The sequence below is a fragment of the Triturus cristatus genome, chromosome 1_1 (assembly GCF_964204655.1).
Source record: "Triturus cristatus chromosome 1_1, aTriCri1.1, whole genome shotgun sequence".
Taxonomy (NCBI): domain Eukaryota; kingdom Metazoa; phylum Chordata; class Amphibia; order Caudata; family Salamandridae; genus Triturus; species Triturus cristatus.
The window spans coordinates 554969004-554983774 of record NC_140579.1 but is presented as its reverse complement, the minus strand read 5'-3'; the positions used below and the strand labels follow the sequence as shown (position 1 = coordinate 554983774).

The window sequence follows — 14771 nt, the reverse complement described above, 5'->3', positions numbered from 1 at the left end:
TCTTTTACGGTAATCTTTACTGGATCTACATTTCTCATCAGACCCACATCTTCTCAGGTAAAATCCAAAACTGCTGCCTTCACTGTCTGTTTTAACTCTGGGGGCAATGCATCTGGATTAAATATTGCATATGTTCCCAAAGCCTCACATTCTCTATTATCCATGGTCATCGTGTATAGAACATCCTCATCAGGTGTCTCAAAGGTTATTCCATCTGGAGTACAGAAAATAGTGCAATTCATCTTGCACAGCAGATCCCTGCCTAGCAAGTTCACAGGACTTGTGTCACACACCACGAATCGGTGCATATCTGAAAATTTTCCTATTCTAACCCTTACTGGTTCAGTAAGTAGTGTTTTGATCTGTGTGTTAGACACACCAACCACTTGGATTGCTTCGTCCGGGAGAGGAAGATTCTTTATATCAGCTGACCTGACAGTTGATCTCGTGGCCCCAGTGTCAACTAGGAAAGTGACACTTTCACCATTAATTTTCCCATCTACAAAAGGCCCTGCCTGGTCTATTTCTAGAGTTGCGCCAAGTACGCACTCCTCCTCCTCTCTTCGGCACCGTCAGAAGTCTCCCTCAGAGTCACTTCCCTCATTTTTCAGCCAGTACTGTGAAACAGCGCTTGCGCGTTTTGGTTTGATTACCTGCTCTTCATCGTAGAACCCCGATTCTTGGCTGTACTTCTGGGATCCTTTTCTCTGTGGCAAGGGTGGTTTTGGCACCTGATTCTGCTGCTTATTAGCTTTCTGCTGTTGCCGATGCTGACCACACCCCTCACTCTGCACCTGTGAATTCAATGATGAATTATCGTCATTAGTAGACGGTGGATTCTTACACTCGGATTTCCAGTGCCCCAATTTTCCACAGTTGTGGCATGGGAACTTTTTCTTGGCTTCCTCGATATTCCCCTTTCCTTTTCCTGGACCAAACCTGGGCTTATTTCCTGGGTTATTTGCCTGTTCAACCAGCTGAGCTTCCTGTCTTTCTGCAACTTTCACCTGTGCCCACATCGCCTTTTCTTTTAGTTTTCTCTGCTTTGCCTCAATCTCATCACTGAAGTATTTTGCATGTCTCAGAATCTCATCAGTCTTCTTACTCTGCCAGTCTACGGTGTGCTGCCGTATCATTTCACTGATTTCAGGCCGCAAACCATACACAAATCTATATACAAAATGACTCAGATCCTTGTCACCCAGGTGTTCATCTCCACTGAACTGCTTAAAAGCTAGTATCAGTCTTTCATAATAAGCATGTACTGATTCTTTCAATTCCTGATGTGTTCGATCTATTTTAACCCAGTCTGTCTCCTTGGGGGGTACTTTATTTTTCAAAAAAGCCATAACCTGCTCGTACTTCTTCATGACCTCCGGGTCTGGAGCTCCTGTTTTTGGATCTCTTGGGTATTCCTTAGTGGGCCAGTCTATGACTATTTTACATTCTGCCCACAGGTCTGCTGGTACAATTATATCAAACAGACTATTCAGGTCAATCCACAGTACTTTTGACAGCTTTACAAATCTCACTCAACGGGCTTTTCCCTTAGTCGAGGAAAATCATTCGTAAATGATAAAATATCCTGTCTGGTCCATGGGACATGTACGTATCCACCTCCTGGAATCTCTCTCATGGGGTAAGCTGTCACTGCCTTCTCTTTTTCTTTTAGGGGAAATGCTGAGTAAGTTCTATCTGCCCCATCCTCTCGCTTTCGATACCATCTGTCTTTCCATTTCTCTACATCTCCCCATTTCTTCAGCAAAGCAATCATTTCCTTAATCTGTCCTGTTCGGCCTGCATTGTATAGATTCTCAATATCTTTGTCTGAAAAATCCACTCGGTAAGGCTTTTGTAAAGCTTTCACATTGTCCATGTCATTTCCCAATTCACTGGCTATTCCTTTCAACCTGTCATGTATGTTCTTTGCTCTCCATGTGACACTCTTGCAAAGGAAAATAATCTCCCCTTCCTGATAATTCTTCAGCGTTTCTGTAGGGAGTGTACCAACAATCATCTCTTCCATTTCCATACGTAGCCTAGCTACATCAATTCCCTGTGATTCTCTTTCTTTCTTCTGCAAGGTCTTCAGCCAATCATTCAAATCTTCAGCAGTTATCACAGATTTTTCTGCACCCCCTGATTCTGTCACTCTTTGTGGTTCTAAAATTGATCCTCTGTTCCCTTCCACACATCCAGAATTCAAACTTGAGTTAGTCTGCACACTCAGTTCCCCTCCACATATGGTATGTCTCCACTGATTTTCTCCTGTTCTCCACTGTGTTTCTCCTGCTCTCATTTCTGCCTGCTCCGGAGGTACAATCAATCTATTGCCCACATATGGCACCGTCAAACCACTTTCGCCCGTCCTCTGCTTGTCAAAAATCGGCATAACCGGGCCTATTGTCACAGGCACTCTAACAGCCTCAAGATTTTTAGTCAGTTCCCTGATTTTCTCTGTTAGTTCAGAAGTAGTTCTCGCTAGTTCTCTGGTCTTTTCATCTTCAAGTTCATTTTCTCTTTCTATCTCTCTTTCTCTCTCTCTTTCTCTCTCTCTCTCTCTCTCTTTCTCTCTCTCTTTCTCTATCTCTCTCTCTCTCTCTCTTTCTCTTTCCGCCAGAGAACAACTGCTTTTCAACTCAGGGGCTGTAGCCTCTGTCTTTATAATCCGCAGGGTGTTTCTCATGGGGGTAACTGCTGTTCCTACCTCCGGTTCTCGTCTATACGGGGGTGGTCTTTTGTAGAGCATGTCCTCTAAGACATCATCATCAGACTCATTTGCCCCATATCTCCTGGTCTCTACATTATGTTCTTTCTCTGTACACTTTCTCCCTCCTAATTCCTCTGCCGTTCTTACAGGATATAATCCCTCGGTCATACTGGCATCACGCCATCGTCTCATTCGGTCATGATGGGTTTCGCGATCATATTTTCGCCCAAACATGTACCTGTAACTACCTCCACTCCTCTGCTTTTCTCGTTCATGCATTTCGTCTTCCCATTCAGTCAACGCCTCAAACTGCGTTGACCTAGGCCGAGGCTCTAGATTCATCATCTGTTCCCGTAGGTTCCTTAGTATGGCCAGATTAAATGAACCATGTTCTGGGAACGCTAACACTCCATCGTCTTTAGTGTACTTCACCCAGTTATCTAACCAAATACAGGTATGATACCCATATTTTGCAACCATGAAGGATGCCGGGGTTCTTATCGGGGCCAATAACTGTCCTTCCCTTGTCACTATGTCTTTATCCTTTAGAACCAATTCTTCATTTTACTAAGCAAGGATTTTTTCTTCTTTTCCTCAGTGTGGTAATACATTTTTCTTGTTTTCCACTAGCTGTTTACCCTTTCTACAACTATACGATCTCTTGTCCAATTGCAGCGCGACTCACACCAACGCACCAATCCTGGAGCGTCTACGTCACTTACTCAGTCCGCGAATCCCAGCGTGACTCACACTAACGCACCAATCCTGGAGCGTCTACGTCACCCTGTATGTCTCCCAATCCTAGTGCGGCGTACACTAGTACACCAATCTCTGCGCTTCCACCGTTCTAACCCACTGTCCAATCACAGCGCGGTCTTCCTGATGTCAGCAGTCGCTGCATTCGCTTCTGCTCCTGTCTCCTGTCTCTTTCGTCTACCCCTCCTTTACAGGACTACTTGGTAGACTTTGTTTCAATTTCTACGAGTCCGTTAGTTACAACATACAAACATCTCCATTGTCTGCTTCGCTAGCCACAGAACAGCAAAAGACCTTTCCCACGAGAATTCTGCTTTTCCCGAGAACAGCGATTACCTCTGCCCTACTACAGAATCGTTACTTCCGTTGATAAAGTAGCACATCCCTCTACTTTACCCTTCTAACAAGCATCAATTAACTGTTTCCCTCCGGAATGCTCCTAAGAGTTTCACAATTAACCAAAATGCCTTCTCATACACGCACTTACACACCAGAAAATGTAGTACATTCACACAGAATTCTCTTTCCCGAGAACAGCGAACAGTCTGTCCTACTACAGAATTATATCACACGTTAACAAAGCAGCGCTTACCTCTGCCCTGTCCTTCTAACAAGCTCCAAGAATACCTATTACTTCTCCAGCGGTAAGCTTTAACGGAATACCTTACGGATCCCTGGGACTTAAGACCAGAGTTTCACAGATAACCTTCGCTATCATATACACTTCTCTCACACAGAAATACGTTTCTAATGGTAACACACGGCGATACTACCTCATCGAACCCAGACAATGCGACGCGCAACTTCAACTGTCACACGTTTTCCCTGTCTGCATAGAGGGCCAACAATCCCGCCTTTTTCCGAGAGCAACACTCCCTCTGCTCTAGTACGGAACTGTCACCGACTCCCTACATCCCAGAAGCCGTTCACAATACATAGAACTCAACACGACTTCAACATATAGTGTTAGTACAAATATCAATCAATAATCGACAAGCCTATATACACGCAATTTCGCCAGATCAAGACAATAGCTAACCATCATTCTGCTACCAAGAAACTGGTGCAGATCAGAGCTTCCGAATCCCCTCTACTTCCACGGACGGAATGATTTCAGTCACACACGCATACACACATCACACGCTGGTGGGGCCCATTACACAAACATTCATCCTAAATCACTCTATCCGTGCCCTGTAAAGGAGAAACAGCTTTCACATGAACTCTATCCAATCTGCCTGTACTTTGAGGTCAATGCGACCAGCTAGTTGCTTGTAAATCTAGCAAGAACATTTCATACAATAGACAAATAAATTCAATAAAACACAACAAGAAATAACCACCCGAGACAGAAATTCAAACAAATTGTTCATTTATCTAAAATTGTAGGAAAAGCCAATTCAATGCAAAATTCATTTCTCTCATATTTACCTATTCTGTCTAAATGTCAGATCCTAAGTCAGAACCGGTCCTCTGTAGAATATTAGAGTTTTCTGCCGTCATGTAGAGTCATCGTCCTCCCCGTCAGCATAGGGACCTCGGATCATCTGCTCGGGAAGAAGTGGCGCTAGACCTCTCTAGTCTACTATTATTTATACTAAAATTTACTTTCTATAAAGTTACATTTCTTTATTCAGAACGGATGAATGGCGGAAATAATGTCATCTTGATACTTTTTCGATATTATGCGAGATTTTCTCACGCATAGATTGTCCCAAATAATCAATAGCAGAATTGAACGTCCATGACTAATTCGATACTTTTACGGATGTCTCTACTAGGTGAATTTGTTTCAATAGTGGGTTCATAACAAGTTTGTGTAGTCAATATTTCAACTTTTGCAACTTTTCCTTCTTCCAGGGGCTCTTGGTAGATGTCCCGGACTTGTCATCATGCTTATGGCTTTTCAGTTCATCGAAGGTGCAAGGTCACAGGCAGAGCGAAGCCTTTTTGTAAATTTCCATCTACTCGAGTGCAGGCTGTAGATGGTAGCCATTTTCGGATAGGCCACATTGGACAACTTAAGCAAAAATAAACATAAAACAGAATTACTGCACGGAAATGATTATACAGTGTTATTCCCCTGCTAATACCCTTATGTGTGTGTATTTATCTAGCCATTTGCGACATCAAAAGCCATTAATGCATATTAATTTAAAGTGCAAACACCAGAACATCACATAAGCAACATTGATTTCTGTCAGTTTGCTCACCAACTTAGTTCACTTATTATTGTAGCCATGCAATAGCATTCCCACGTGTAATTCTCTTGTTAATAAGGTTGATTAGACAACATTTGACAAACTTTTAATACTTAATAATTAATCAGTAGTACTTTTAGTTATAACATGCGAAAAAATGAAACAGGTATTCGGTTTTAAAGAAAAACCCTGCTCCATCAATAGCAGGATGAGTGCTGTTTTGAGAGGGCCCATTAATAAACCATTGTAGGAGGGAGAGGTGTAGCGCAGCGGCCAGAGCGGCTAACTGCGGAGCATGGGGCTCACGGTTCGATCGCTGGCTCAGCACAGTGTGACTCTGGGCAATAGCTCACATAATCTTTCCGACAGCCCCTGTGCCTTGCAACCTTAAGGGGTAATATGTTTGCGCTCTACAAATAGGAATTATTATTATTATATTCAATATGGTAAGAAGTGTGAGTGCTTCTTTGATGAAGGGTGTCTGGATGGTGTAAAGGATAATGTTGTCTTTACCACAAGAGCTGTACGGGTATTGTTGAAGCCTCTTTTTGAGACCATCTTAAAGGTGGACCAATTTGCTTTGTGGGACAGTAAACCTGTATTAACACATCCACACTAAAAGGTAACGGATGGAGTCGAAATTAGAACATACTTAACTTTCTTTATATGAAATATTGCAAAAATGTAAGGCAAGCTGTAATAAATATTTCTTAACTGTATTACTAAACAGTCTAGCTTGTAAAACTAGGAAAGCTCAAGAATAGTGTGCACATGGTGTCCCCTTGCTAGCCTCTTGCCACTTTCCAAGTTCTATGGTCGTACCAACTTTCTCATTGTACGTTTAGATTGATAACAGGCAGATATGTGCTGTAGGTGAATCTAATGCTAAGGTTGGTATATTAAACAGGTGCCTTATGTGGTAGAAGTTTCATGTGTTCACTGGAAAACCCCCCCCACTAATGTGTGTATTTACAATCAAAGTTAATGATGTTTGTGATGTTTACAGTACTGTAAATGAGTTTGTTATTTTGATAATTTGATCTTATAATACTAACAAACATCATGTCTGTTTTCCCAGAGAGGGCTCCGGTCTTAATAATGGTCAGATAGACCCCAACACCCTCTTTCTGGAGACCAAAGGCCAGCATGGTGGTAAGAACACTTTCTTCCCCCCTCTTCCTCAATACTGATCCTCTTAGAGCAACACCTCCCACTTGAAGAGTGCGAAGGACAGCTGTAGGAACCAGCGGGGCTATGTGCCTTTTTATGACAGGTGGATCCCTGTGTTTTTTCAAGGGGCAGAGGTCACAATACTGGCAATTATGAAAAGTAATCAAGAGATGGACGATGACTGTTCATTATAGACCTCAGTGTCTCCTCACATGGAGACTTTTGGCTGTAATTCATGTGAGAAGTCGGAGATGGCCAAGGGGAAACAATTTCTCACCTATGGAAAAAAAACAAAGCTTAGCAAAAAAATACAGTTTTCCTTAATGTGTGTGACATATTCATAAATTTAGTTATAAAGCACTCTCTTTCAGGCTTAGAGATCTTTAGGAAAGACCCTTAGCACAAAACGCATTCATTTCCATATTAGTTGTTGAGAAATGTTAATGATCATTGACACTGGGAGAAGCCCCAGCTGGATCCAAATCCCCGAGACTTGAGATCGCACCTGAAGGTTGTTTACGGGCAAGACAATGTGGTTGGGAATGAAGTGGATTTTTGGTTTTATTTTCCATACAGGGATTGATCTTCATGTGTTTATAAGTGAGAATTATACCCATCTGTTGCTTAGGGGCTGCTTTACAGGAGTTTACAGGGACAGGTCTGATTCCATCTTTAGGAGTACAGTATTATTGTCATGAAGTATTAGAAGTTAATAGAGGGTTGTGCAGCTGGATCCCGTACTGCTGCAAGTTAACCATAAACTCTTACTAAACAAAGTACAAATGCACATCCATGTTTTGCTTTACTCTTTAATAACTTAGGGCCTGATTTTGAGCTTGACAGATGGGGAAACTCCATCATAAACGAGACGGATATCCCGTCTGCCTTATTACAAGTGCATTAGGATATCATGCACTTGTAATAAGGTGGAGGGGATAGCCATTGCATTTGTGACAGACAAACCCATTCAGCAATCTCTTAATTAGTGTCAAATGCAAATACATTTTGCCTGTTCTTACCCCAGGTTTTCTGCAATAATTTTGACTTTTGTTGGTCTGCAGGGCCTGACTCGGATTCTGATAGCGATCTGTCAATGGAGGATGATCAGAGTGGCTCCTACGCCTCGACACACTCCTCTGACAGTGATGAAGATGAAGAGTTTGCAGGAGAGCCATGCTGGGAAAATCTGCTATGCTCCAACAACGAGAAGCAACCATTAAACAGTACACCAAAAGGTGACAAGTGATGTGTGAATCAGAAAGTCTCAAAATAAAGAGTATTTTCTTAAGTACCTTAAAGACCTAATTTCTGACGTAATCTCACTTCTCTCCTTTCTCCAGTGGATAACCTTACAGGACAGCCTAAGCCCTACTGGCCAGGGGAGTTTGTGACCACAGCGAGTGAGAGTGAAGGGCAGACTGGCTCTGAGAAACTGAAGCTGGAGACCATAATCAAGGAAGAGTTGCCACCAGAGAAGGTTGGCCTTTTGGAGGAGAAGCCCAAAGAGAATGGGAATATCATCCACAAAGACTGTATGCTGGTGACACAGGCCAGTGGCATCAGTCATCCCCAGAAAGGTAAGTGCTCATCGATAGAATGCAAGTCCTGATGTGTAATGTAATTCTTTGTGACACAGGCCAGTGGCATCAGTCATCCCCAGAAAGGTAAGTGCTCATTGATAGAATGCAAGTCCTGATGTGTAATGTAATTCTTTGTGACACAGGCCAGTGTCATAGTCATCCCCAGAAAGGTAAGTGCTCATTGATAGAATGCAAGTCCTGATGTGTAATGTAATTCTTTGTGACACAGGCCAGTGTCATAGTCATCCCCAGAAAGGTAAGTGCACGTCGATAGACTGCAAGTCCTGATGTGTAATTCTGTGTGTGGGCAACCCATCCAGAGGTCTGACTGCATTATGGCATCTGAATATGGAACACTGAGGGGACCAGCGTATCTAATTCTGAACAATGTACAGTGAACTATGTGCCTCAGTCCGTGTAACTAAAAAATAATCTAGGTATGAGCCTGTAAGGATTACATAAATTGAGAAATAGGTCTCTTGTTAGACGGAAGGGTGTTAATCTGTTTGACCGGATGAATATCTCTGCTATGATCTAAACTTGTAAGTTCTACGTAACTCTAAGGGGTGGCCTTAATTTCAAAGACTTGCAATGTTAGCATAACTTGAGTAAAATTGTGTAGAGATTGCATTGGCCGTTGCTTTATAACTACTTCTGCATGTTGATGCATATCTTGTTTTCCTGAACCAATAGTATCTCTGTAAGGTGACTTTCTCTGCTAAATCTTATCATGCAATATCTGTGCATGCTGTTGGGTTGATTTACGATTCTAGTTATAATCCCAGAGAGGATAAGAAGGCATAATGAAATCATGGCATTGAGAAAAATACCTGAAAGAAGACTTCAGGCTGACTCTACTGTTTGATGAGACTTGCATGTGGAAGAACTAGCCTGCTGTAGCTAAAAGAAGTGGCGCAGTGGGTAGTCCGTAGATTAAGGGCTAACATGGCAGGTATGAAGTGGCGCTGCTTGGCATTTTTAGAAATGACCAGTGTGCCCAGCCCTTGCCTCCAAAATAACATTTTACAGCCCACTGTACACAAACCACATCAACACACATCACAGTCAATCAGATATTTATAAAAGATCTAAAACCCACATTTAAGTGATATGATGAGGCAGGATAAGATACCCAACAAATGCTTTAACCATTGGTCTCAGGTTTATCTTGTGGGAATATAGAGACACGCTTTGCTCCCTTTGTGCTTGGACATTGCCCAACAACACTTTGTGTGTTAAAATTAGTGTCTTAAATCTAATTTGAGAGGTCACTGGAAGGCAGTGCATTTTTTGGTAAGTAGAAGAGATGTGGGCAGGCTCTCGTAGATTGTTTTTTTTATTTATTGAGTTTTATTGACAATTGGCATAAAGACAACCAACAAAAAGAACATGACATCCTTGGCATAATCATATAGAATACATATTGGTCAGTCAGTAGAGTACCATGCAAAATAGAACAGCACTGAAATATGGATATATCGACATGCAAATGAAGTGGACAATTCAGGCATTTGGAATGTCTTCAAGGAACAGCATGTGCCAGCATATAGGTAGTAAAAGGGGCCCAGATGTCCCGCGGGCGGGACACACTTGGCAATTCCTCGGCATAGCAGGTAAGTTGGTCCCGGCAGTATGTTATGTCCTGTAAGTAAGTAAGTAAGTAGCTTTATTCGATACAAACATATCATAAAAGCATTTTCCACACATTTTTTTAAAAAAGAACATTTTTAAAAAACAATCATCAGTATAAAAACATTTCATATCCGAAACAGCGTATTGGGTAAGGGGGGTCCTTCACTGGGTTAACAGTTTTCTTGCAGTTCTTAGACGCCAAGCCCAGCCCAAAAATTTTGCCATACAAGTGGAAAAAAAGGGTCTAGCATCTGTACGTAAAATATGCAGAGCTTCTAAGTGAGAGCGAGTTCCCAAACACCTGCACAAGGGCTTCAACCACCTACGTCTCGGAGCTACATAGACGCTACATTCAAACAGCATGTGGGACACAGACTCTACCCTTAGATCACAAAATGGGCAATAGGGTACAGTTTGAGCGGGCGGTTTCCAAGTGGACATGAACTCACATAGTGGAAGCACCCCCACCCTAAACCTAATGTACAGTGCTCTGTCCCATGAGCTCTGAATGGTATCTAGATAAAGTTCCCTTGACGGCGAGTCTTTGACCGACAGAAACAGAACTACAGATTTACAATGATTTATACTTCGGGCCCTCTCATTGTCTACCCATGCCCAATAAACCTTCTTTAACTGTTGTTTCGGGGGTGCAGATTTGTTGGCCCAAGCCTCTCCTAGGCCTAATTTGTAGAGCAGCTTTTTTACCTCCCTAAGCCAAATGATCTTATGAAAACCCGGTAATGACAAAATGTCATTCAAGGCTTCTGCATAGCTTCTTAGTTCCTGTACATTCCAGATCCTGGACCATAACAAAAGTGGGCGTAATTTTGCTTGGTCGCAGATTGCCCGGGTACCTGCATCTAGCAGCAATGGGATTGTTGGCGTGCTGTGGGGCAAACCCATTAGATCTTTATGGAAGTTGTTCTCAAGATGGGCCAAAGTGTCAACTCCATGGGTGCCCCACAGCTCAGCACCATAAAGTGCCGCACTTACAACCCTAGCCCTATAAATGTCTAGGGGAGCCCCAATAGGTTTTAATACTGAGGCTCGCTGTTCCTTGAGCAACGCACCTGCCACCCTTTTGTGAGTAAGAAGGATTTTTTGGTGGTGTGCCTTCCAACTCATGGTATCACTGATGCGTATACCCAGATAATCAAATTCTTTGACGCGATCAAGTGGGACAGAATCTAGGACCGGGGGATAGACGGATTTTTTGGGCGGGTTAAGGACTAAAAACTTAGTTTTGCCTATGTTTATAGCCAAACCCCTTCCTTCACAGAAGGTTTGAAAGCTAGAAAGCAGCGATTGAATGCCCATTGGTGATTTTGAGATTAGGAGGGTATCGTCTGCGAACAGGAGCGTTGGGATTTTCCTACCAGCCAGGGTTGGTGCATCCGATGGTTGTTGTAGAAGATGCTCCACCACTCCGTTAATATAAAGAGAAAACAGAGTGGGGGCAAGCACGCAGCCCTGGCGAACGCCTCTGTCCACGGGGATACGAGATGTTTTCTCTCCCTGTGTACCCCATCTAATTTGGGCGAAATTCCTATCATGAAATTTCACGAGCAGCGACAGCAAATAAGGAGGGAGGCCTAACCCATCGAGGACGTTCCATAAAAGTGCACGTGGTACCAGGTCGAAGGCGGTCCGCAAGTCAATGAAGACTAGATACAGACTGCCCCCTCCCAGCACCACCACTTTCCAATAGATCATTAGAAGGCGAAACGTCTGCTCGATTGTGCCTGTTCCTGTTCTGAAGCCCGCTTGAAGATCTGACAGGATGTGATTTCCATCTGCCCACTCATTGATCCTGCCCAATACCACCTTCCCTGCTACCTTTTGAGAAGAGTCCAATAAACTAATTGGACGGTAGTTCGCTGGGTCGTCCCTAGAACCTTTTTTGAAAATAGGAACGACCTCAGCACCCCTCCATGAATCAGGAAAAACTCCACCCATCATAACTTCGTTCAAAAGCGAGGCAATTAATCTACTCCAAATGGGTGGGTAATTCCTGATTAGGTCTCCGGGGATTCCGTCAGGACCCGCTGCTTTGTTCGGGACAATACCTTGTATTGCTCTCTCTACTTCTAAGCTGGTAAATAGGCCAACATAGCACGGTAGGATGATTGTAGGATTAGGCAATAAACCCATGGGTGGGCAAGCTAGCTGGGGGAGGCCTGGGGGAGCGGAGTACAGTTGTGAGAAGTGGTCGAACCATACCCCCCCTATAATGTTACAAGTTAGCTGCTGGTCAGTGGGCTTTTCCCTAGATCTTAATAGGTCCCAGAACCTCTTGGCATCCTTCCTGGTGCTAGCCTCTACTAAGTCTCCCCAAAAGTTAAAATCATAAACCTGTTTGGCTTCAAATATGGTTTTTTTATAGAATTTTCTAGCAGCCCTAATAGCAACTGTGTCTTTGGACTTTAATGTCACAACAAGTTCCTTCTTAGCTTCACGACATTTTACAGTATACCACTTGTCTGACTGTTTAGGCAAGGTTTTCGGGGGACCCCTACGAGAGATTTGGGGAACAATAAATAAGTCACTCAGTGCCAAAACAGTCTCAGTGAATAGAGGTAAGATCTTATTGTCGGTTGAGCTTAAAGTGTTCATCCGGGGCTCCACCTCTTCCAAAATAGACCCGGCTTGGGCCATCCTTGTTTCATCAGCCAAGACTTTTGCCCACTTTAAGCGCCTGCTACAGTTTGCGGGGACTAATTCGTGGGAAGATTTCCACTTATGTCCGAGTGGGCCTTGGCTTCCAGCCTGCCAGGGAAATGAAATAGATAGCGATAAGGGGTTGTGGTCGCTATCGCCCGACACTATAACCTCCATATCTAGGTGATATAGCCAGAGATTGTAATTAAGCATAATATAATCAATCCTAGACGTATGGTCTTGTCTGTTATAAGTGTGTGCACCCATATGGTCAGATTTGGATCGGCCATTTGTCGGTCGCAAATTATGCTCCATACAGAGGGCATTGATCTCTATTGCGTTTTGCGACCATTTTGGAATCGGGTCAAGATTCAAAATAGGAATACCTCTCCTGGTGTCCTCCTCAAAAGTGTCCAAGATATCTTCGCTGGCCAAGGGCTCAAAACAGCAGTTAAAATCGCCTGCAAGCATTATATAGGAGTCCGCTTTGCAAGCAGCCAGGTTGTGGTTTAGGCCTGTAGTAGGTAGATGGGATACACCGCCTTTGGCACCCCTCAGGTAAATGTTGAAGATTTCCATACTTCTTCCCCCTTTGGGAGTTATCGTTAACCACTGGAGATCCGGTGATTGAGTAATTCTTTCTTTCACCCTGAAGCCGAGAGTAATACTAATCCATATAATAAGGCCGCCTGACGGGCGACCTTTGGATCCCTGCTCCTGGACTGCAGGGATAAAAAAGGTGGAAAATCCCACTCGATGTCTTGGCTCCAAACACCAGGTTTCCTGAAAGAGGCAAATGTGAAAGGGTTCCAGAAAGTCGTTCCATTCGGGGATGTCAAAGTTACGACCAAGACCAGCCACATTCCAAGATAAAAATTTTAAAACAGAGTCAGCTTTTGGAGAGACCTTGATGGGGTCAATAGGCATAGGAGAAACAATCGCACCCACAGGTCTTGAGGACCTCACCAATGGCTCATTTTGCTGGAGAATGGGGGTCGCATAGGAGACCAGGCAGGTAGAATCCGGGTAATCAAGAGAAGTAGATGCAGGGGGGGTCATGGAGAGCAAGTTTGACCAATTTACCCTGCTACAATTTACTATTGTGTCCAATGACAAAGTCACCCCATCAACCCTTTCATTCTTGGATCGTCCTACTCGGACTGGACAATCAATGGAATGATGCCTTTGTGAGGTTAAGAATTCCCTTCGGGGTTGTTTGGGTGGTTGCACAGGGAGTCAATCCACCTCCTCTAGGCCACCAAATCTGTTAAAAGTAGAGAGACCATTCCAATGAGGGGGGGTCTCCCGGTGACACCAGGGCCTATTCGGCCGTTGGTGGTGTTGGACCAGTGACCAATTATCCCCCTGGTTACAGATGGATCGGGGGGGATAAAAAAAGGATAGTGGTTTGGGTTTGACTAAGGAGTCATCATTGCTGGGCCAACTACAGATGTGGTGTGCCGTGTGTGGGTCTTCGAAGGTCACTACTATGCAGTCCCCCGAACTGGATTTCAGCGTTGGCCCTACCCAGGGGGTCCTGCGGACCATCAGTACGCGACTTCTTCTACCATTGGGGATTGGTCTGTTAACATTTAACCAGTGCATTATTTTGTTTTTCAGCGACCAGTGATTTTCGAATTGGCCATTGCCTATCATAGGAACACCCGTCAAGACAACCACATAGTCGTTTGCCTCTGGGGGAAGGTCAATATAGCCTCCTCTAAAATTATCTTTGACTGGGGGAACCTGGGTTTTACTGGGAATCGATCTGTTTAGTGTTTCGCGTTTGGGATGTTGCAGGTTGCGTGTGAGACCTTGTGGGGGAGACTTTGGTTTAACACAAGCTTGCTCCTCCATAACTGGCCTTGGTTTAACGCGAGCTTGCTCCCCCATAACTGACCTTGGTTTAGGGACAGATTTTATTGTGGATGGTACTAAAGAGGAAGCTAGATTGGTTTGGGGTGCGGTAGGTTGTGGCATTGAGTCTGCTGCAATAATGCCCTGATTTTCCAGACTTTTCAACCCAAGAGTGGCCAAAGCAATAATGCTCTTCTCTATTTCTAG

General features: G+C 43.7%; 2 protein-coding genes across 2 annotated transcripts in view; one reads left to right on the top strand and one right to left on the bottom strand.

Annotated features, from left to right (window-relative positions):
- CELSR2 (cadherin EGF LAG seven-pass G-type receptor 2) overlaps nucleotides 1–14771 on the top strand; it is a 691477-nt gene that overhangs the window by 647569 nt on the left and 29137 nt on the right. The window contains exons 31-33 of the mRNA XM_085643385.1: nucleotides 6746–6819; nucleotides 7899–8072; nucleotides 8178–8414. Coding sequence (XP_085499511.1) covers nucleotides 6746–6819; nucleotides 7899–8072; nucleotides 8178–8414 — 485 coding nt within the window. The remainder of the gene's footprint in view (nucleotides 1–6745; nucleotides 6820–7898; nucleotides 8073–8177; nucleotides 8415–14771) is intronic.
- LOC146870604 (uncharacterized) overlaps nucleotides 5707–14771 on the bottom strand; it is a 125355-nt gene continuing 116290 nt past the window's right edge. Inside the window, exon 7 of the mRNA XM_085643387.1 lies at nucleotides 5707–7114. The gene's annotated coding sequence lies outside the window, so the exon portion shown is untranslated. The remainder of the gene's footprint in view (nucleotides 7115–14771) is intronic.